At 34.8% G+C, this 24,919-nt stretch overlaps 1 protein-coding gene across 1 annotated transcript in view; it reads right to left on the bottom strand.

The window, feature by feature from the left end:
• Positions 1-438: 438 nt before the first annotated feature.
• Positions 439-24,919, bottom strand: part of LOC137926165 (A-type potassium channel modulatory protein KCNIP1) — a 59,519-nt gene continuing 35,038 nt past the window's right edge. The window contains exons 2-5 of the mRNA XM_068769725.1: positions 20,111-20,180; positions 18,803-18,873; positions 3,006-3,215; positions 439-567 (exon numbers count right to left, since the gene is read on the bottom strand). Coding sequence (XP_068625826.1) covers positions 439-567; positions 3,006-3,215; positions 18,803-18,873; positions 20,111-20,180 — 480 coding nt within the window. The remainder of the gene's footprint in view (positions 568-3,005; positions 3,216-18,802; positions 18,874-20,110; positions 20,181-24,919) is intronic.

The following is a 24,919-nucleotide window of genomic DNA, read 5'->3' on the forward strand; positions in this document are numbered from 1 at the left end:
TTCGACTGCAAAAATTCTAATTCGTTTGTAATAAACGAAATCAGATTTTTTAATAAACTTCCGCAAAACATTTTTGAACTATCGTTTACCAAATCTTATTTACCACTTACGAAGGCTTATTATTCAATAAACAAATAAAACAAAAGTGTTGTTGTGTAGTTTCTTCCTGCTTCTTCTCCACAACTATAACATCTAGTAGTGTCAAAAATAAATAGATAATAATTTGACTATCAATAAGATTTCTGGCAACAGTTCCTATGTCGAATAAAATAATTTTATCTTTTGTTTTTAAAGTCGCAGAAAGTCACTGAATGTAGGCAGCGTAAGAACTGTCAGTGTGGCGATCTTTGGGCATGGTGATGAGGAAACAGCATCAGCTTGATGAAAGGCTTTCACGCACCTCGCGGGTAGGCGCGTGTGCGCTGCGTCGGTCTGACGTCATAGCCCCGTGTCGAACATCTGCAGTGAACGTGTGATGACGTCATCCTTCAGGCACGACTCCAGGAACTCCTCTATAGTTATCACTCCATCCTGGTTCAAATCCAGCTTACGGAACACCCTGTCTACCTGAAAACATCAAAGAGGGTTTACATGTCATTTTAAAAAAGAAATTTATTTACCAATAGATATAGATTTGTACTGTATATGGTTTGTTATACACATATCGTACAGGGAATTTACTTTCCATGCAAATTGATCCCAGATATTGAAATCGCGGGAAAGCAAGGCGCTAACTGCTGATGAAGAACTGTGTGATGAAGTATTATGATAAGGAATAAAAATCAAGAAAGACATCATTACACTACGAAGTGAACAGCTAAATTAGTAAGCAAATAAGTTTAGTAGGGAGTGTAATTAGTTCCAAAATTTGTGACAATGAGTTTATTTATAAACAAAATTTCTATCCTGTTCAGAGACAATTGATCTTTATTATGCGTTTTAACAATACTGAATGGTTATTTGTGGGGTTTTTTCAAGGATAGTCTAGGCAAAGATTATAGATTTCAATGGTAAAACGTTTTTTCCGTGGCGGAATAATTACCTTTTTGCCAAATTTTTTTTTGATAAACTAATAATTATTTTTATTCACATAACATTCGAAATACAATAAAACTTACTGCTTAAGAAAACACAGCCTGTGTTTGGACTTGTGTGCAGTGTAGGACTATCATCATCATAATCATCCCACTGCTGGGCATAAGTCTTTTTGTACATTTCCAGTAAGATCTGGATGGAAGTGGCAATAAGCATTTTGCTAATAACAAAAATTGTTTGATCACTCCAGAACCTTCTGGCGTCAAACTGTCTTCTGTTTTTCGCATTATGTAGCTTGTACACTACATCTTCAAGAAAACAATCCGACGGTATAAAAGCAAAGACCACGCCTCGCTTTACCGAATCAAGACGCATCACGAAAGGAATCAAAAGACGCTTCCCAAAAAAACCTAAGAGGCCACACAACTCAGTTACCCACAAAGTGACTCAACACGTCCAAGCTAGAGGCCAAACATAAAGAAGACACCAAGAAGGAGAACTTCGAGGAACTAGTAATTTAAGTTGTAACGGCTTTGCACGGTTAACAATATGTTCAACTGTTGACAATGACAGGGCAGCGTTGTTTAAATGCTGCAGGAAGATAGCGGAGGATGCAGTAAAAAGAAATAAAATGGATACAGGTCGGGTAAGCAACCAAATAAACAGGAGGTAAAGAAAATAAAAATAATACTAGAATTAAGAGTACTAGGAAGAAATAATAAAAACCAAAAATAATGTTAGGTAAATAAAAAAAACAACTGACAGCTGTGATAAATTGCGATAATGCGTAATAAATTAACATATTAAATAAGAATGTAAAATAGCACGAAATAAATACAGATTAAGGTAAATAAATGTGATATGTAACCCGGGTCTGTGATATTTGAGGAAGAGAAGTGAGGCGATGAATGAATGGAAATAAGTATGGAAAAGAATGAATGAAGAGAAAAATAGATCATACGAAGAATGATAAAAGAGTACAGAAATAAAAGGAAAAGAAAGAATATCAAACCCTGTTCTACAATAATTAGGGAGTACGAGAGATCCCCAATAACAGGAGCCATAAAAATATGTTTTACCGTTCAGACTAAAGAATTGTCAATCCGCATAGCGGTGACAATTACTATATTTCGTGAAGACGAAACAGGAATGAGGACAGGACAGGAAAGGAATGAGGTAATCTGAAGAGATTACCTCATTCCTGATAGGTCTAGTAGACAAAACCAGGGGCTCTCTTCATGGCTGGTTGAGTAACTAAGAGTTTGCCAAGGAGACCCATAATTGAATCTGGTACAGTTCATAATAAACAACGAATTTCATGACATTATTAACTATTATTATAAACCGGCGTGAAAATTTTCTTTTCTGCTATAAGGACGTAGTCCACAGAAGGCAGAGTATCTATGCTCTAGACCAGAAGTTCACAGACTATTTTTCTTTTGAACCATCTTCAAAATATATATAGACTTCGGACTAGAATAGACTTCGGTGGACCTGTAGGAGTGGTCGTAGTACTGTAGCTTCTTGTTAATGTTGACCGCACCTCCGCTCGCAGTTATAATGAGCGCGGAGACTCTCAACAGCGCGATGCAAACTTTTGTTGCGTCTACCGTGACGCCATCTATTATTTATTCGTTTCATTACGACGCTGCCGCGATGCGATCGACTGCGCGGACACGTGGATAAGAGCTCGTTAGGCAACGCGTTTTTCGAGGCGCGGTCCAAAGGCGGAGCGGTTAGCGAGTGGCGCACGATATGCACGCCACAGACCCGCTTACACGTGTAAACAAGCGTTGAGGACAGCGATCAAGTCTCGATAAGTTGCAGTGAATGTGGAATATACAAGTTCTTACAGTCGCGAGCAACATTTCATTTCTTTATTATTAACAGCAAATAAATTTCCATGGACCTCCCGTTTATTTATCCCCCGCCAAGGTATCTACGTGGTAGCTAAGGCTCTAAATGATTACCTGCTCATTGGCCTTAGCATCATCTAGACGAGCTGCCGGGCATCCGGGGGGCGCTCGTCGTCCCAGCAGTTCATGAACTGCTAGAACCACCTCCGCCAGCTCCTGCCGTGTGATGGCGCCATCGCCATCCACGTCGTACAACCGGAATGCCCAGCGCAGTCTCTCGTACACTGACCCTCGGAGTAGAGTCGACAGCGTCACGAGCAGCTCCTGAAACATCAGAGAACAGATGCTTCAACACTGCCACATTGCCCTTTAAGTATATAATCCGAGTAGTCCTCACTTCGCATAACTTACACTACACCTCATTCACTACACTATACACCTACACGGATATAGTCTCTCTACGTGCGTACATCTTCGATTTAACTTAGGATATCGATTATCCAGTGTAAATGTTTAGTACGAAGACCTCCTGTTTCCGTGGACTCAAATTCGATGAAGCTGCAAAAAGCCTAGATCGCCTAATACCACAATTTCAAACACATCAAATGCTTAAGGTATATTGTATAGATCAGTGATTCCCAAAGTGGTCTATATCGACCCCTAGGGGTGTATGACAACCTGCAAGGGGTCTACGTCAGCGAAAAAAAATTTGGGAGTTTATGAAATGAAAATGGGGGTCCACGATAGTGAATCTCAACACATACGCTGATAGTACCTATTTACTTACCTTATCATACTATCTTATAATACCAAAACATTTACATTATTTATAAAAGTACCTATGAAGTAAAAAATTTAAGATTAACCCTTACAAAATTGACGCCAAATGTTGATAATTTATTATTAAAGCATCAGGTTCATCCTTCTCACTAAAATATTGACTTATTGCTTATGTTATTTTATTTATAGTTTATTTTATGTTTATTTAATGTTACGTATCTTTTACATAACAGATACAAAATTTTATTTTGAGTGGTTTTAATTTAAATTCATTTAATAAATATATAAATTAACATGTGTTTTTACTTTAAGTTTTTAACACTAAACTTCACTACAGTTAGAAATTTACAGGAAATCAATATCAGGTAAGTAGGGGGGTCTACCCAACACGGAAAAACAAACGGGGTCTACGACACAAAAAGTTTGGGGAACTCTGGTATAGATATTCATTTATTTATTTATTATTTTGAAAAGCACACGACAGTCCCGGCATAGTACGGCGAATCCACGAAATGGAGAGAAATTACGTCTAATTTTAAAATTTACTTTTACCAATCATCTGGTTTAGAACGTGGTCACGCTGATATTCGTCGTAGCTTCAGCAGTAATATGATCACAGCTGAACATAAGCCTTTCTCAAGAATTACTAAAGATCGAGAAATCGGTGGTGATCTGCATTTAGTGTTCTTTGTCGATCATAACACGGTCATGTGTCCATGTTGTTCATGGGCGTCTTACGTACCTACTAACTTTATGTTTATTATCTAAAGTTAAACGTACACAAATTAGCTTCCAATCTGTTCTCCGCATTTCCAACTTTAACAGGTAATTGCGTTTGTCAGATATTTCGCGTCAATTCGGTTGAGTTAATTGAACTGCCAAGCGGTTTGGCCAACTGCCAGACGGTAATAGTTGCTTTCAGCCGCAATAGCTGCTCGGATTTCAGCACGCGGGTGGTCCTGCTGAGTTCGACGAAGTTGTAAAAAAACAGTTTTAGCTCGCGAATTCCGGATGAGCGACGACATTGTAAAAACCGGAAAGAATAATAGAATCAAACTGTTTTAGCTCCCAAATTTCGCATAAGCTACTTTTGATTGCGACGATGATGTATAAACTGAAACGACTAAATTAAATTTTAGCTCATGAATTCCGGACGAGCGATTCTTGATTCTAACGACATTGTAAAAACCGGAAAGAATAATAGAATCAAACTGTTTTAGCTCTCAAATATCAGATACGCTACTTTTGATTGCGACGATGATGTATAAATTGAAACGACTAATTTTAATTATAGCTCACGTATTCCAGACGAGCGACTCCTGATTCTGACGACATTGTAAATGCCGGAAAGAATAATAGAATCAAACTATTTTTTCTCGCAAATTTCGGATAAGCTATTTTAGATTGCGACGATGATGTATAAACTGAAACGACTAATTTAAATTTTAGCTCATGAATTCTGGACGAGCGACTCTTGATTCTGACGATATTGTAAAAACCGGCAAGAATGATAGAATCATACTGTTTGAGCACCCAAATATCGGATAAGCTACTTATGATCGCGACGATGATGTATAAACTGAAAAGACTAATATAAATTTTAGCTCATGAATTCCGGACGAGCGACTCTTGATTCTGACGATATTGTGAAAACCGGAAAGAATAATAGAATCAAACTGTTTTAGCTCCCAAATTTCGGATAAGCTAATTTTGATTGCGACGATGATGTATAAACTGAAACGACTAATTTAAATTTTAGCTTATGAATTCCGGACGAGCGACTCTTGATTCTGACGATATTGTAAAAACCGGAAAGAATAATAGAATCAAACTGTTTTAGCTCCCAAATTTCGGATAAGCTACTTTTAATTGCGACGAAGTTGTAAAACATGAAAAGAATAATTTAAATTTTAGCTCATGAATTCCGGACGTGCGAATCTTGATTCTGACTATATTGTAAAAACCGGAGAGAATAATAGAATCAAACTGTTTAAGCAATCAAATTTTAGAGAACCTACTTTTGATTGCGACGATGATGTATAAACTGAAACGACTAATTTAAATTTTAGCTCATGAATTCCGGACGAGCGACTCTTGATTGTGACAAAGTTTTAAGATCCATTGTTCGTTACTTGTATCCAGGTTGATTGGTTATAAGTGTACAAGTTTTCAAGGGGTGAATGTTTCGTTCGTTTGTTATCAATTAGTGTATGCTGGCATATTCTAAAATAAGTGGTTTTAGAAATAACGAATATTGTAATAATAGAAAAAGCATTTACAAGTTTCAGATTGCCACGTATTAAAATTTATTATCTGTCTCTGTAGACTGTACTGCAAAAACTTATTGGTTTGTCACATTTCAATACAAAAAAAGTAACGTGAGATACATAAAAGCAATCTATTTATATACACAGGATGATTAGTTAATTTAGATTAGATTAATTTATAACTCATTAATATATGATACACTCTATCCAAAAATTAATGGTTTCAGAAATAAATAAATAAATAATTTTTTCACACCTTTTACACCTGAATTACATATGAATTGGTAATATTGTAACATAAGTCAGAACGATCACTATACATGCTGTTTGAAAATTGATGTAAAAGCTTTAAAGATTTTTTTGACAAAAAAAAGTCATACATTTGCCTCTTAAATTCTTTGTACCAAATCTTTCTGTATTGCAATATATAAAATCAGGATTTACATTAGAAAAAATCAGTTTATTCTTCCAGTGCCTTTTCTATCTCTCTTTTCATATCATATTCCTTTTCATAATCCAGTTTGATAGAAACTGGAATCAAATCGTATATCCCTTATAATGGCACTGTTGAACTTAATTTTTTTTTCTAAGAATAATAATATTTCAAAGTAAGAAATGGACCAATATTTAGCCACTTCCGCACATGCAGTGGTGCAACAAAGTGCCCGCCAGCCCGCTGATAAATACGTATGCGGCAAACAATGCGAATTACACAACTGCCACCGTTAAATCACTAAACACGTAAGAAAAGGACCAATAGGCAAACAATGCCGCATGCCACTGCATGTGCGGAAGTGGCTAAATATTGGTCCTTTTCTTACTTAGGATGGACTTCCGCGAAGTAACGCCTGATTCCATTAAATACTCAACACGTGTTTCACGCCTCCACGGGGCATCTTCAGGAGTTATGTTACACCGATTTGTGCCAAACAAAGAATGAGCCTGGGTGGGTGGAGTGATATTGGTAGTTTTCTTACTTAGGATGGACTTCCGCAAGGTAACGCCTGATAACATTAAATATAATATTTGACTCTTCTAGAACATTCGACGGATAAGTAATGAACCTAGTCTCGAGTTAATACGTTCGCGCAACTGCTTCGGCAAAGAACAACCCAAAACCACAGCACAAGGTCTTCAAGATCTCTCAAAGATAAGCTGGTTGAAAGCAGTTAACTTTTACAAAGCATGGAACTAGAGAAGAGGATGGAGGCTGGAAACACCTCCTCCTGCATGAGCGATGAAAAGAGATGCTGTCCGTTTCTGAAGTACAGCAGTGAAGTAATTAAAAAATAAAAAGGTAACAAATTAGGAAGGGAGAAATATGATTAATAGAACAGATAAGATAGATAAAAAGAAAGGATAAAATATAATTGATAAAACTGCACTATGATATAAAGAAGTAATTTTCTATAGTGTCTAAGAAAGGGACTAATATATAGGTACTTCCGCTATGCAGCAGTAGTCATGCAATGAAGTGCACTGCCCACCAGCTCGCGTGCAGTAAACAATGCGAAACACAACTACCACCGTTAATCTACTCTACACGTGTTTTACCCCTCCACGGGGCATCCTCTGGAGGATAGTGTTTCAGGATCGAACGAGAAGTAAGGAAGTTGATGTAGTACGAGTAGTGTAAGATATTTTGACGAAGAATAGACGATGAATTAAAGAAATTGTGAAGAATGTAAAAAGAGAGAAAGAAAATTAAAATAGGAACGTGAATAAATTATTTAACGGAATGAAATACCCTGACCTCCCTAGGTAGGGGCGAAGGAGAACTAAATAAAAGCAGTTTACGGTAAAATCCAAAAGCCCCTAAAAAAGATCTAAAGTTTTATCATTTTAAAATTCAAATTGTTCTAGAACTCCAAGAAAGTGACTTTCTTTCATGCTAAAATCTTTCAACTAAACAAACAAAACTGTCGTGTCCAACGAATGAATGAAATTCCCAGGAATGGGACAATTGCGTAATTTTTTTTTGAAAATTCTTGAGACCAAGTAACGAATGTAAATAGTGGGATTTACCGACGCATGATTACTGATTTCTTTCTACCAACCAAGCACAAACTTCAATGAATTTGCTTCGGGAAGCTTTCCCAAAAGTTCATCACTCGCTTTGGGGAAATCCCGTGGCACTGAGGCCACCCGGTTTAAATGGTATTTTTTTTGTATGACTACCTCAAAGAGAAAATTTTCAATAACACCCACGAAATCTTGAGAATTTAAAAGAAAATGTTCGTTGAAGAAATTAGCTCAATCGAACGAAGTTTACTTAAGCGTGTGGCGAAAACCACAAGGCTTCGCTTTGAATAATATTTGCAACTTGACAAAAGATACTTTTAAAAAAATTATATCCGCATTTTTATTCTATCGGTTCATGCTTTTTATTAAAACAATATATCACGTATTAAATTTTTTATTTAAGTTTAAAAACATAAATCTGCCACCGGACATCCTGTATATTAAGGATAGTGTATTATTGTTTCTTGCACCCACGCATTATTGATGTGCATGGACAGAGCAAAGAACAGTAAATTGGACCAAGAACAAACACGAAAAACAGTGGATTTTTTTTATTGCTAATGTGGATAAATTACAATTTCAATGTGGCAAAACTGGCGGAATGCGCAAATAGTCCCGCGTTCGGATACTTGTCGCGGCGGTGTGCGACGACTCGTGCGATGCAAGCGCTTTAGAGGTGCAGGGGCGTACTTGAGCAATAAAATAATAAAATAAAATTATAAATAAATAAAATTTTATTTTTATAACTATCAGGGGGACCGGACAGTATAGTCGTTTTTGCGCATGTTGATATTTAATTGTCATTTAGTAGCTACATACTTGGAAGGTTATATACTAGATGGCAAAAGGTTGTTGACAACGGTGAATATATTGTTGATTAGAAATAAGAACTTGTTATAAATATTTTCGTGTGATTTTACCTTAAGAAAGCGATATTACTTTCCTGTCCCCCTAATATTAAGCATAAAATTGACAAGACAAGACAAACATCTTAATTTTAAAAAAGAAAACACTTTAAATATTAACACCGGCGTTTAATATCCTCGGGAAAAAGGAGGAAAGTAGATGAATGTCTTGTTGTGCATTATTTGCTTAAAACGAGAGTACGCTAAAAATTATCAACCCTCTGTGTTTTAACTATGTACACCAATACCTCATTTTGCGTCGTGGTTACGTTGCAAAAAACACGACGCAAATTGAAACGCCGCGAAGTGAATTAAGATTTTCTATAGCAAACCATGTAAAGATCGAAGATATAGGTTACGAAAATACTACTTTTTAAGAAGAAAATTGAACTAAGTAAACATTTAAAAAACAAAAATAATAAAACTCTGCCAATAATAAATTGGAAAAATATATACCTTTTTTGTAAACAGAAACAACGCGTTAAAATTCATGTAAATTTATTGTTCTCTTTTAAAAAAAGCACAACACACTACGTAAATGAAACTGCACTCCAAAGTGAAAATAAAACTGTATTAAAATAGCGTTGATTTTTAGTTAGAAAGGGTATCCCCGAGTTTTGATGGCATGGCGCCGTTAGAAACAAAAATGTTGCCATCTTTTAAAAAAAAAGGAAATTTAAAAAAAAATTAAAGTCTCGAACCCAAAACAACGCAACCACGAAAATCTAACGATGGCATGGCGCAATTAGAAACAAAAGTGTTGCCATCTATTGATAAAGAAAAGAAAATTTTAAAAAAAAATTAAAGACTCGAACCAAAAACAACGCAACCTCGAAAATCTAACGACGCACTGTGAAAATTAGCACTAATTAAGCAGCGACGTAACTTCGGAAAAAACGCAAAACAAAACGATGCAAAGCTAGGTATTGATGTACTTCATATATTATAATAGTATGTATTTATTTTTATGATATATGATTAGTAATCTGTGATATATACATACGTGTATATTTTCAACCCCTTCTAGCAATTGATGACTGCCTGCTATATTTTCACTTGGGTTACCAAGTTCATTCAATGGGAGTCATAGAAATAGTCCTTTGCGACGAGACCGCATATGTATATGTACTTTAACTTTTACTTATTTCATCTTACTTAATTTTATATTCCGTGTTGATGTATAATAGAAAGTAAATAAATAAATAAATCAAATAAAAAGTTTTGCCTTATGTTTTTATACAGTTAATCCCATTGTATTTGTATGATATATAATGACATGGTATTTTTATTTATTTCATATTTTAATTGTTTTGTCGCGGCTAGAGCGAAAAAAATTAAGCTGACATTAGAGTTATATACATATGTACATTAGAGTTACACACATATGTATTTATTTATATGATACTACTGATGCCATTCCGTTTCGTTATTTTATAAATTTCTATATACCACACTATTGTGGAGTTCGAAAAGTGAATGCTTAGTACATTGAATCACTTTGAGTACTTAAAAAAAATTATTAATATTTCCATCAACTAAGTCCGGCCCTGCCGTTGGAAGCGCGCCAAAATAGGTTCGTCGCCGCCGCCACGTCTCCTTGCGCGAATTAGTTCTGAAGTTTAAAAGAATAATAATTTGAATGGCTTTGCGAACAAAAGTTCTGCTACCCATTGTGACATTATTACCAGTGATAAAGTATTATTCAGTTGCCTGCGTTGTTATTGCAGAAAACTTTAAGTGCTTATGTTTATTTGTGTGATGCAATTTTCGTGTCCGACTTTATTCTAAGTTTCTCTCGGATCAGAACACGTTTTGAGTCCTCGTAGATTTGAGTTAGGATACCATTTTAAAGGAAGATTCTAGTTTCTATTTTTAAAACAGTTTCTTCTGGTATAATTACGAACACAAGTGGTTTCTGTTAATCTTCCTAAGTGGATGATAGCATGATTAACTAAAACACATTTGACATTCGAGTGCATACTACAGACAGTCAAGCACTGAGATGTTAATCCAAAAGATCGACATATGATCTTGTTAACCCTTCTTTGCATGGTGATGGAAATTTCCATCATAACATTTAGTCAACAAAAAAAGGAACTCAAAACCCTTGTAACGTAAATTTGTTGTTACTCGCAACTTTTTAAGCGACTATTGCGTACAACAAAACGCGGTTGTCGAAAAATAGCAAAGGTCACTGTGAATTACCAGACCTAGAACTTGTTATTCTGCAGTTTCTTGTGACTGGAAGAAAGGAGCGAGATTTTAAATTGTTTTATGGAAATAAACGGAGATATAAAATACAATAAAAAATTAAAATGAGTGGAAAAAAGGTTTGTTTTCATGTTTTTGTTATTTTATGTACAATTTATATCAAAACACTATAAATAAATTTCTCAAAACGTTGTGATAGAAATTTACATCACTATGCAGTAACTTCACTTGTAATGTATGGGAATTTTTTTTGTAAATGTTTATTTTATGTTGTTTTTTGGGGAAACTTGAATGAAAGAGATATTGCAGATTATCTTTGTAAGTTATAAGGCGGTTGGCTCTCAGAAGATCGCCTTAATGACCAAGAGTCCGATGATGAAAACCACGATGCTGATGAAATTATAAGTGTTGCAGGAGGAGAATGATGATGACGATGTGGATAAAACTGCTGACGTTGAACCTCCTCTTGTAGAACCAGACGATCAAGAACCCTCTCACACATCAAATTCATCTAATTTGCAGTCTTCATCCAATTTTCCATTTGACAAAAGAAACTTGATTTGGAAAAAAAGGAATCTGGTGTGTGACACAGATAAAATTACTTTCTTAGGGAGTTCTGCTGCTTCAGGTGGTCTATCACACCTAGAAACTCCATATCAATGTTTTAACCATTTTATCACTGAAGATTTTATCAAAACATTACTAAAGAAGACAAATTTATATAAAAAACAGAGTAATCGCAGTTCATCTATATCATTTACAGAATATGATTTGTATAAGTTCTTTGGTATATTATTATACATGCCAGTAATCAAATTTCCTAGCACAAGATCATACTGGTATACATACTGATATTACTTGTCCGTTTATTGTCCAAGAATACAATAAACATATGGGAGGAGTAGATCTCATGGATAGCTTTTTGGGCAGAAATCATATAAAAATGGGGTCTAAATAGTGGTATTTGCGTATTTTTTTCATCTATTTGATCTTGCTAATATAAACTCTTGGATTGTTTATAAAAAAATACTCAAGAAAGTGATGAACCTAAAAAGAGTCTGCTTACAATGGGCCAATTCAGAAATGATTGTCCTTTGTGCTATGCAACAAAGGAACCACCAAAGCAGCTAAAAGAGGGCGTCCTAGTACCAGTGTACTAGAAGAAGAATTACAATCAAAAAAAGAAAAGGTTCTCCAGCTTCACCACCTCCAAAAGACATAAGAAAAGATGGTGCTGAACATTGACCAAAAGTAGGTGGGTCACCCCGGTGCAAATTTCCCAAATGTAAAGGCTATTCTACAATTTCGTGTAATAAATGTGGCGTCAATTGGTGCTTAAATAAAATAATTATTGTTTTAGAATTATCACTAAAAAAAGAAGACTAAGTAAACAACTTTTTTTTATTTATTTAGTACCGGGCTAAATATGTGAAACTGCATGATGATGTAAATTTCCATCATATTGTTTTTTACATAATACATATTTTTATTCACACTAGGATTTTTTTTAATATTTTTCCTTTAATCTAGAGCATTAATTACATCACCCTGATTTATTTTAAAAGAATAGTAAAAATCATGCAAAGAAGGGTTAAGTAACTGAAAAATGCCAAGTAGACGCCTTTTGTGTATTTTCTACGAATACACTCTCGGTGATCGTCTTCTGTGCTGAAGGACCGCGGTTTTTCCAGAAGACCACCTGCAGTTCCTCGAACTGTGTTATTTTAGATATCTCGTCAGAGTATGAGTTAGTAAGAAAAGAACCAATATTTAGCCACTTCCGCACATGCAGTGATAGTCGTGCAACAAAGTGCACCGCCCGCCAGCCCGCTGATATGTGCCAAACACAGAGTGAGACTCTAGACTCTAGACTAATCGGTGTGACATCCTCCGTGGAGGGGTGAAACACGTGTTGAATGATTTGACGGCAGCAGTTGTGTAGTTCGCAATGTTTGCCGCATGCGCATTTGTTTTGTTTTGTTGCACGACTACCACTGCATGTGCGGAAGTGGCTAAATATTGATCCTTTTCTTACTTAGGATGGATTTCCGCATGGTAACGCCTGATTCCATTAAATATTTAAGAGTATGCGTTGTTGACGCAATCCAAAAAGCCTTGTGATGCTGTCAAGATGGTTGGACACCACGTCGATCGATCATCCGCTTGAGAATCTTTAAAATTAGTAGGAGTTTAGGGCTCCCACTTTAACATCCGTGACTCAGAAGACAGTATTTATGGTGAAGGTACATTATTCTCTGCTGACAGGGTCGTCATCGGAAGAGACGGAGTTCATGACATTCCAAGTCATTAAGAATCTTCTTGCAGGTCCTTTTGGAAATACATGAGGGTAGCCGAACTCGTTCTATTCTATTGCTGAAATAATTATGATGATAATAAAATTCATAGTTTCGGTGTTCCATGTGGAACCATCTCATCATCATATCATCTGACAGTCTCCCATTGCAATGCCTAGGGTTAGATCTTGATGTTTCTACATCCAGAGACATCCCGTTACCTTAGCTATGTATTCGTATGTTGAAGAACAAAGGTGGTGTTCAAATCCATTATTACATTGTACAAATCCAAATTTACTGTGCGCCTTGTGTGCATATGGCACTAAACAAATATGTATACATTGTTTTGTATAAATAACAACACAACTGTTCACTACGGGCGTTGAATTATAAAGCTTTTGTAAATATATACACATGAATGTTTACACATTGACCGTTTCACGTCAGATTCGAGAGAGAATTGATTTAATACAATTCATATGTTCTCGATGCCTTCACGCCGGCACGATCTATGTTGATCAGTGTACTCTAGGATATGTGATGTATTTTCCTACCGATTCACCACACAGCACACTCACACAGTTTACAGGTAAAAAAAATCACTATTTATTACTTCTATAATAAAATCATTCGTTTTTGGATAGGGTGTATCATATATTCACTAACCGCAAATCAGGTATGATTTCAACCTTAAAAGCCTTTTTTATGGCTTTTTAAAGTATTTTATTAACTTATTTTTGGGTTAGGGACTTTTATTTCTTTTAATATTTTTTTTACTTTATATTTTTATTTTCGCGCTCTTCTTCCATGCATTTGAAGATCTTTCATTCTTTTACTTACTTTTCCACATTTATTCTATCATACACTTTCATTCCATTTTCTCTCTTTTCTGATACTTTTAATCCATCACATCATTCCTTAGTTTTTACAATTTTGATTTTTATTTTATTTTACAGTATTTAATTTGTGAACATATTATTATTGCTTACATTTATTTTTATTTTATTTACAGTTTTCTTACATTTTAACTTTTATTTCTATTTATTATTTGCACAGCGTTTCTCTTACACAACTTAAGGAACACACGACATGTCTGGTCTTCCTTGATAAGCGAGGCCATTGAGTCCTCGCTAGCCTTAATGCTTAACCGGCACTCGGAATAAACTCGGAGTCCTTCGAACGCGGGACTCCTATAAAGCCTTTGCACTTATAGCCAATCACCCTGTGTATATAAATAGATTATTTGTATATATGTTAAGTAATTTTTATTTGTAATGCAACATGCCAGTAACTTCTGGCAGTACAGTCTGCAGAATAATGTAAATAATAATTAATTTTAATATGTAGTAATACGAGTTTTGAAAACGTTTTTTCTTAGTATATTATCATTACGTTATTGATTATTTTTGAAAATAATTGATTTTTAAAAACGGTGGTACAGTAAATAATATTTTTCATTTAATATTCTTTATTGTACATGCTAGGATACATTTAAATAGTTTCATAATAAACAAAAGAGTACAATGGGCGGTCTTATCACACGAGGCAATCTCTTACAGACAACCATAGTATGGAAAAAATAAAAGTATAAGTAATAGGTAGTTAACGTGTACAGAATATACATATATATATCTATATAACATACATATATATTTAAAAAAAATAAGGAATAATACATATTATAAATATAATACGATAATCAATAAAAACATCAAACTTTTTTGGATCGCACTTGCCTCGGGAAGAATAAAGAAACAGGAAAAATAATAAATGAATTAACAGATAAATAATTATAAGTTTAGCAAATATATGTAACCATTTTATTAAAAAATAGGTAGTGAATTAGCACGTCTTATATATTCAGCGGTAAATCATTTCACAATCGAACGGTCTGTGTGATAAAAGATTTGGTTATGAACGAAAAATAATGCGCTGGTATTTGACATAAATTGACAGCTATTACACCTTTTTGAAGCATTTACATTTTTCTTTAATATTTTCTATTAAAGAAGTGAAATTAGTGGGATCACTAGGGGGAACGACAACATGATCCCAAGAAGTAGTGGAATATGGGCAGCGCTACGACCGTTCATCATAATAAATTTTATTTAACCAACTATTTTATGACAATTTCTTCATGATATAAGAGAACAATGAAAAACTTTTAGTAAAAATGATATAATCTGTGCTAAAAGTTTGGCGCCATTATGATATTCTTCAACCTAACTTTTATTTATTTTAATAATGCGCCATCATGATGGCCAGTATCGATGGCTTAAAGAAAATCGACTTTGCAAAATTACTTTGACCTTTTTTTAAATAGTTTTTAAAAAGTTACGTCTATTGCATATTTTATCTATGATATAAGAGGGGAAATTTTATAACAGTCTCGTTTTAGATCGTATTTATACAGCACGTACTCTGTGATAGAGGCTTGGAGAAATCAAGTGAGCCGATTGCAGTCGATAAAATGAAAATTGCGTATTTTTAATGAAGCTAATACAATTGAGTATTTTTTTAAATTGCCATTAGCATGCGATTAGACTAAATATGGAATAAATAAATGAAAATTACCAGTAAAATAATACGTACGAATAGACTGACAGAACAAACGAACATGTAAAAACCGCAAAGCGACACGAATGTCAATATAAAAAGTATTAAAAACAAATAAAAACGTAAACAGGTTCTAAATGAGAGCCAGTCGCCAACAGCCATTATCTAAGTTATTCATGATAAATCGATATTACGCAAATTTACCTTTCAGATTATTCAGATGTACGCAACATTTTCAAACGGTAACTACATTTAAAATAAGTATTATTTATTTATAAACAAAATAATAAAAGAGAGTTATATATGTTTGTCGCAGCTGTCCAAAAAATGGGAAGAATGGAACATCACGAGAAATAACAAAAATAAAACTGGCCAATTCCTAGGTCTTTTACATATTCAGCTAGGGAACGATAACGTGGAACTTGAAGGCGAAGGATGTCGTCGAAATGTGCTGAGGTGATGGTTGCTGATGCTGGAATCTCAAGGTCTATATTCCGACACTAACGAGCCCGTTATCCGCGATCTTAATATCAAATCTATGTGCGCCAAATAAAGGAATTTTTGGCGACAAAATCACGAAGAATGTCTACAAATTTGGACAACTAATTCCGACTGAATAATATAAGATGATAATTATAAAGGAAATACGTGTTAAATATTTGAACAATAAATGTAATGTTGTAAAATAAAATAGTAAGGAAACCTAGAATGTAGTGGTTGAGGATGGATGTATGGCTAATGGAATGAAAGAGAAAGACTGGGAAAATTGTAGAATGAAAGAAACAGTACGACAGATAATATGATACATGAAAGAGAAGAATGATAATAATAAAAAATATGAAAAAATTACTAGAAATAAAAGGTCCCTGTCCCACACGAGATAGGGGAACGAGAGGTCCCTAACAGCGGGGACCATAAAAAAAAACTAATGCTGACTCCTGTGTTTCGGCTGTGATCTATACTGTATTATATATTTAATCAAATTTGGAAAGCTAAACTCTTAGAGACTGTTACAGAGTTATATTGTAAACGTGATTGTTTTTTTACAACTTTTACATCTGCCCAAGTGGAGTCTGCAGGGTGTAGAAGGCAGACCTTCTGCGCCCTAAGCCTTAGACTTCTTTTAAGGTACCGAGCTTGAGGGGCTCCCGGGGGAGCGTCTGCTCGTGGCTCTTCATAATATTCCACAGGATTGGGAGGTCGCCTAGCTTTTAGATTGTCTCGACGCTTCAAGAAGTGCCTAGATTTCAGGATCTTTACGAAGGGCCTTCGGTCTGGACTATCACATGTCTATAACAAACCGTTTAGTATTTCGATACATTGGTGACCAAGAGATTTGAACTTCGACTTGAAGTTGAACTACTACCGCTTGGAAGGCAATAGCTCCGGGAGAAGAAGTGGTGAAAGGAACTAGAGCGACGCTTTTATCTAGTACTATAGGGGGTTGTCGCCCCAAAATGTAGGCGACGTATACATGTCTTTAACGGGACAGTCCTGCTATACTACAGGGGTCATAAAGTGTCTCAATTTTTATTTCAAATTCATGGATATCAAAAAACAATTCTGCACATTTCGTCCTAGTGTAAAAAAATGGTAAATAAAATCTGTTTTCATTCTCTTAAAAGGAATGTTGGCAGCCCGTGCTAACGTTGGCTCGTTCGGATATACGTCATAGCATTGAAAAATGACCGCGCGATGTAAGCATGTGAGTAATGGCGTCATGAATGTGTTGCCAGTTTTGGAATTTTGCACGGATTTAGAGAACATACATTGCATAGCTTTGTAAAACAAAGAAATATACGAAATAAAACAAATATTTATACCTTCGAATAGGATTAGTTACTTTAGAAAAATCGCGACATTGTTATAGGTTTAAATTAGAGATGGGTAGCTCGCGAACTAAAGACAAGAAAGATATATATCTTTGCGAAAGATATAATCACTCTCCAGCGCGTGTGTTCAAATTATATCTATATATCTTTATATTTAAGAGTCAATTTACATTTTCTACACATTTGTCATCAAAAACTTAGAAAATTTATTCTAACTATGTTTAACGAATACTATAAAAAGTGTATCATCTCTTTCGAGCGACCATTCTGTTCATCTTTATTTGATTAATTTTTTTTTGAAAAATCTTCCCGGGATATATAATTTAACATATAACACACACAGACACAAACACACACACACTCACACGCACGCACGCATACGCACGCACGCATACGCACGCACGCATACGCACACGCACACACGCACGCACACACACACATATATATAAAGCGCCTAAAAGATCAGATAACTAGATAGATATATTATGACAGTTTATGTTCACAAAGAAGGGTCAGCACACATTGTTCAATTTAGATATCATTACCCATCGTTGCAGTTGCAGAACGTTCACAGCTGGACAATGGACAATGGAACTGTTTCCTTATCCGCTCCATTTTTGGAGTATCTCCTTAACTCCTATCGTCTGAAGGACAGGTACTTTTTGCATAGTCTAATTATGTTCCTTAATACACAAACTATGATTTAATTTTCCTCGTTGGACTAGATTACAGGACCTTCACCATCATCAACATTTTAGCCGATAGATGATTACTGCAAGGAGTCGAAAGGACTATTAACTATGTTGTCAGTTCATCTAGTGGTGGACCTATCCACACCACTACCAGATTGTGGTCACCATTTTACGTCGGTGAACTTTGAACCTTGTTCAGCTGTTATATCTATTGTTTAAATTAAAACATGGTCTATATTATAATTTCTGACTACAAATCAATTTTAACGCCGTAATCATGATGAATAAATTTAAAAATCGAACGCGTAAATTGAGAACGTAATGAGATAGTGTAAGAAATTGTCATACTCACTCTGAAGCTGATAGCGCCGCTGCAATTCACGTCGAATGCTTTGAACACGTAGTGGGCGTAGAGTGCCGAATCTGGCAACGATAATATATCATTACAATTGAACATATCGATTTATAATTGAAGCACTTGAGAATGTTTTTTTTTATCATCAATATGGCATGCTGGGCATCGCTCGATTTAGATACTGGTCGCTTATCTTCATTGCTGAAGGTCACACTCTTCCTGGAAAGCCTTGGTCGAAGATTCGACGTACCACCTCCACGGGTTTCTATTACCTACTTTTTAGAGTGTTTCCTTTATTATGAAGCCGGTCACCACTCTAAAAGAGTCCGCCCATCAGGTTGGTGATCTACTCCTTGGTTTCTTTTAGGATGCTCTGATTGCCTTCGAGAAGCAGCCGAAATTGCCAAGAATATACTTCTAGCAGATGACGGAGAGCTAGTTCTTTATAGAAATCGAGAATAAACTATCGGATTGGCAAGTTATAGTGAAAAAGGTCAGGTCACATAGCGCGCAGAAATACCGCACAGGCTTTAAGATTCAGGATAGGGCAGACAGGCGACCTCATTAGGATCGGAAGACGCTGGATGTAGACTGCTTCCTATCGGTCTTTTTGCATAGGGGGGAGGGGTGTATGTCCAGAAATGGAATTACTACGGCTGAAATGATAATATTAATATAAATCATCAAACGCACACTGAAATCAGGAGATCAGTAAACGAATGAAATTAGTCCAATGGATGCGCATGTGCCAGTGAACAGGTCACATTGTGCAGACCCTAGGGCCTCCAGCTTCTAGAGACTAGAGAGCATAGAGATGCAAGCGCTTTGGGACGTTCATCCACTTGGTAAACAGATAACGTTGTTAAAATCGCTTCTAATTTGAAAAAATCTTTGTAGAAGGACATCGACCAATCGAGACAAAATATATCAAAATGGTTTAGGTTTAGCTAAATAAAATTCCATTTTTTGACAAATACACTCTTGGCAAATATTATAGACGGTTCTACCAACATAGAAAAAAAATACCTGCGTTCTTATGCCCGAGAGTTTTAAATAATAATTTCATTTTAATTTTTGATCCTAGAGTATGTATATGTAATTCATGTATATATTATATTCACCTGTTTAAGTATGTATTTGTTATTAATTATATTATAAGTATAATTATCATATATATTTTTTATTTTTACTATCTCAGCATCCCGTTGGATTGACTGGTAGAGAAATATTAAATCCGTCATTAAACAAATTATAAAAAGTGTAAAAATATAGAGATGACTTTTACTTTATAAGCAATTTACTCACTTCCATGTGGAAAGAATTTTGCGTAGATATCCTTAAAGGACTCTTCGTGGACGACGCCTTCAGGACATTCCTGTAACAGAAGAAAGATACTTATGTTTAAATCAATCTTTCAATGATGAAGGAGTTGGTGTCTCTTTTTCTTCATCATCATAATAATCATTTCAGCGTAGTATATTCTCCGCAGGACCTTTACAATAATCACAATAAATTCCAAAAAATAGGAGATGTCTATAGTGTATTTACAAGACATCACGAAAAACTAGCTGTACCAAAATTTTGTGTTCAAAAAAATCTCTAATTCGTTTGTAATAAACGGAATCAGATTCTTTAATAAAATTCTGGAAAATGTTATTGGACAACCATTTACAACATTCAAAACGCATTTTTAAAATAAATTGACAGATAGACTTATTATTTTTAAACGAATCTTTGAATAATTCTTGGCAGTGATGTCGCTTGATTATTTTGATTTCATTTAGACTATATCTAATAAAGTGTGTGTATAAAAATCTGTGTTACACTTTGTTAAAATATGTGTTGCAGTGGAGTTTCTTCCTGCTTCTTCTCCACAACTATAACACTTATTAAAGTCAAAGATAAAATAGATTATAAAAATAAATAGATTATAAGTTGACTATCAATAAGTGTTCTGTTAAAAGTTCAAATGTTGCATAAACTAATTGTATCTTTATCTTGTCAAAGGTGTCTTCATAGATTTCCAAAGAGGCCGGTAGTGTTACGCATACAATATTTTCTGATGACCTTTATAAGGTCATTATTCTATCTATGTCCAACGCTACATTTGGGGGTCCGTGATCCCCAGAATTTTAAGGTCACTGCAGCTATATATTTTACCAGCAATATGGTCTGTTCACTGCATCATCAACTTTCCAATCTGCTGGACTATGTTGATAACTTTCTGATTCTGTGCCGCGAATCATTTTCGTTAACACAGATTGATCGATATGGTGAAGAATGAAAGAAGAGAAGGAATGATTGAAATTGAGAAGTATAAAAGACCATTATGTAGTAAAAATTATAGAAATAAAGACATTTAAAACGATACAGGAACGAGAGGCTGTAATAACGGGGTTAATAAAAAAACATAAATTGGTCATAGACTATTAAAAAATGAACAATAAAAAATAATATAAAATACTTTTAAAAAATAACAAGTCACAATAAAAAATTTTAAAATATAACATTACTTTATTTATTAAATGTCGAGTATATTTCTTTGAAGGTTTAGTTATAAATAAATAATTAAATTAAAACTATTCATTATATTATATCGACATCATCATGTGAATTATTCTTTTTAAACTAATTACGTGTGAATATATAACTTCATTCACATTTGGAACAAAAAAAAGTTTTAAAAAATATAACCATCAATACAATATACTCTGTGGTAGGTCAGACAATTAGAAAATGGCGTCGTTTCCCGCGTGACCTTTGACAGTTATTAAGGCGCTAAAATATTGCGTCCCAATTACCGCACGAATGATTCACAATAACGAAACGAATGAATTTTAATATAAAATATAGTTTATTATTATAATTATTGCAAATTAACATAAGTACAAATTATTAGATAAAATAAGAAAGCAATATGTAAGCATATTTAAGGTTAGACCAGTGGTAGAGAATTGAGACTTGCGTTCGCATGTTGCGGTTCAATTCTGGATGCAAATTTGAATAGTTCACATTTTCTGCTTTAATTATATAGTATTGCTATTGCATGTATAATTGTAGTGTATTGTATGTATAATTTCGCGACCTCAACATTGTCGTCTGTGTACCAAGTGAAGGGCTTACCCATGCCGTGTCAACTAACTCCTGGTCGTCGAGTATCTCTCGGCCAAACACTATTAAGACTAATATATAGCTACTTCCGCTATGCAGCAGTAGTCGTGCAACAAAGTACACCGCCCGTCAGCCCGCTGATAAATGCGCATGCAGCAAACAATGCGAATTAAACAACCACCACCATTAAATCACTCAACACGTGTTTCACTCCTCCACGTCCTCAGGAGTATTGTTACGCTGATTAGCACCAAACACCGAGTCTCGGTGTCCTTTATTTAGGATGGACTTCCGCAAAGTAACGCCTGAATCCATTAGATAAGTATTTATATACGTGACCGAATCAGAAATGAGAAGACTGACAAACAAACAATGCGAAACACAACCAACACCGCTAATTCACTCTGAGTGAACGGTGCACTTCATTGCACGACTACTGCTGCATAGCGGAAGTAGCTATATATTAGTCCCTTTCTTAGTTTGGATGGACTTTCTCAAGGTAACGCCTGAATCTATTAAACATTATAATTTGTATAAAACACCCGTCTATTGAAATATATATCGTTTTCAATCCATGCAATGATTATCTGTAAAAAAATTGGAATACGACAACATCGTCAATTGTTTTAAAGTATTTTTGTTTTATTTTCATAAAACGTATAATAAATAAATGTAATGATTATTATCAAATAAGTCGTATTATTTTAATCTTCTGTTAAACTTCCTCAAGCTAATATCGTTTTATATTCTAATTAGTGAAATAACCAGGGGTGGCCAAGCGCTTTCATGGCACATTTCAAAATATAAAAACTCCCGCGAGCTGCAATTAAATATGTATTTAAAAGGTACTTTAAAAAGTTATAAAAATAATTATTAGTGTCAATTTATAAACATTATAACAAATCATATGTCTAAATAAAATATTGAAAATTAAACACATTTATAATAATTATTTAAAATTTATTGGATAATATTGATGGCTATTTTAAAGAGGAATAAAATGTTTCACGTGAGTAACGAAACGACGATATAATTAAGGTGATGGTGGCAACACCGGTTTAGAAATAATTCGACAAATAATCTAAGCCGAAAATAATTCACGGAACTAGCGACCCGCAGGTTGGCATCCCCTGGATTATAAAAACTTACAGTAATAATAAGCGAAACAGATTATAACGCGCATTTCCAAAACAACTCGGGCCACGACAGTTCGCGTGACGACGTCGTCGACGGGAAAATACGGCCTTGCGAGCCAGGGCTGCCAGTGTCAACACGAATGTTTGCAGAGATAATTAAAAAAATAAATAGTAACTCTCAAAACTATTATTTCAATGTTTTTTTGGCTGAATAATGGTGCTTGTTTAAACAGTAATACCTCGCTTTACGCGAAGGATACGTTCCAAAAAAATCGCGTTAAGTGAAATTCGCGTATAACGAGGTTTATGATTAAACATAGTCAAAAATTATTACAAAAAAAAAAAAACAAATCATTTTAATCAATCACTTTAATTCTAGGAACACTTTATGCAATACATACTCTTATTTTTTACGGAAAAATACATCTATTGTCTTTTGGGTAGCGTTTTGTTTACGTTCTTGTAAAATACGTTCATAACACCCAACACTGTTTTTAATTGTTTGACAGATGGTCAAGACACCATAGTGAAGTTGATGACTCATTATATTTATACGCAATCTTTCGCGTAATTCGAGGCATTTGAGCGCGAAATTTGCAATTCGCGTTATAGTGAAACCGCGTATAACGGGGTCGCGTAAAGCGGGGTATTACTGTATTATATTCCATATTATTTGGTGTACTTCATTGGGAGTAGGGGAAAGAGACTAGCGATTGTAGATCGCGAGTTCAATTCCCGGGGTAGTGTTATGAAATTCACACGTGCATTTAATATACAGGATTACCACAGCTCACAAAAAAGCTTCCAGAGAATCAACAGCAAAGCCTTCTGTATATCATAATACCACACTACGATTATCGAGGCGATTATTTTAATTCCTTCCATAGATATCTTTGGGGGAAGCCTATTTCCGTGGGTTTCTTATGGCTGAAATAATTATGAAAAGAAGTAGTAATAGTTAAGGTATGAGGAGAAGAAAAAATGGTATTGTATAAAATGGAAAATGGATATGAAAGGGACATCTACTGTTTAACATAGCCCACCACTATTTTCGAAAACAAAGTTAAAAAATTACACTGCGCTAAGCGATCTGTGGTATGCACTCCAGAACCTTCAAGTATCAACCTCCGTCAATTACATGCGTTATATGGCCTGCATTATCGTTTCATTTTACCAATTCGCCACGCTAATCAACGACGAGGAAGCAAGATCAAAGTTCTTAAAAATATGCAGAACGATTGCGGAAAACGTGATAAAAAGAAACAAGAATTGAGTTAAAATGATGAGTTAAAAATTGTGAAAAACTTATCAGATGTTGGACACTGTCTAAGGCAGGGGTTGACAACCTGGATTCGCAAGTCACATGCGGTTCTTTGGTTACAAAAATGCGGCTCTTTAGTTCCATATAAATATTAATTATTTTATAAAAAAAAAATTAAAAATTAGTTCTGAATCATCTAAAGAGTATTGGGTACCAGTTCTATCTCTCAGCATATTATACTCGCTTATCACCTCTACCTCTCCTCCGTGACATGGGTCATCAATGTCATCAATATATCAAAAGTACGGAATAATTTTTGTGACTCTTAGAAAACTTTTGAATTTTGCAAATTGTAATTTTGGCTCTTCCAACTTAAAAGGTTGCGGACCCCTGGTCTACAAGTGTATCGTTAGGTCTAACACGACTAAGCGCGCATTATCTAAGTGTAAATACATCATACTGTCGTTTGTGTATTTGTTTAAATACAGATCACAATATATACGAAATACCTGTTATTATATACTGTAGTGTGAAGTTTTATACGTTAAAATTCACCGTGTGGGAATACTACAAGAATTTTGTTATTTTTGAATTTTCAATTTCGAC

The sequence above is a fragment of the Battus philenor genome, unplaced genomic scaffold, assembly GCF_028537555.1.
Source record: "Battus philenor isolate CCGP_79_NKW_IND1 unplaced genomic scaffold, ilBatPhil1.0.hap1 SCAF_29, whole genome shotgun sequence".
In the NCBI taxonomy this organism is placed as follows: Eukaryota; Metazoa; Arthropoda; class Insecta; order Lepidoptera; family Papilionidae; genus Battus; species Battus philenor.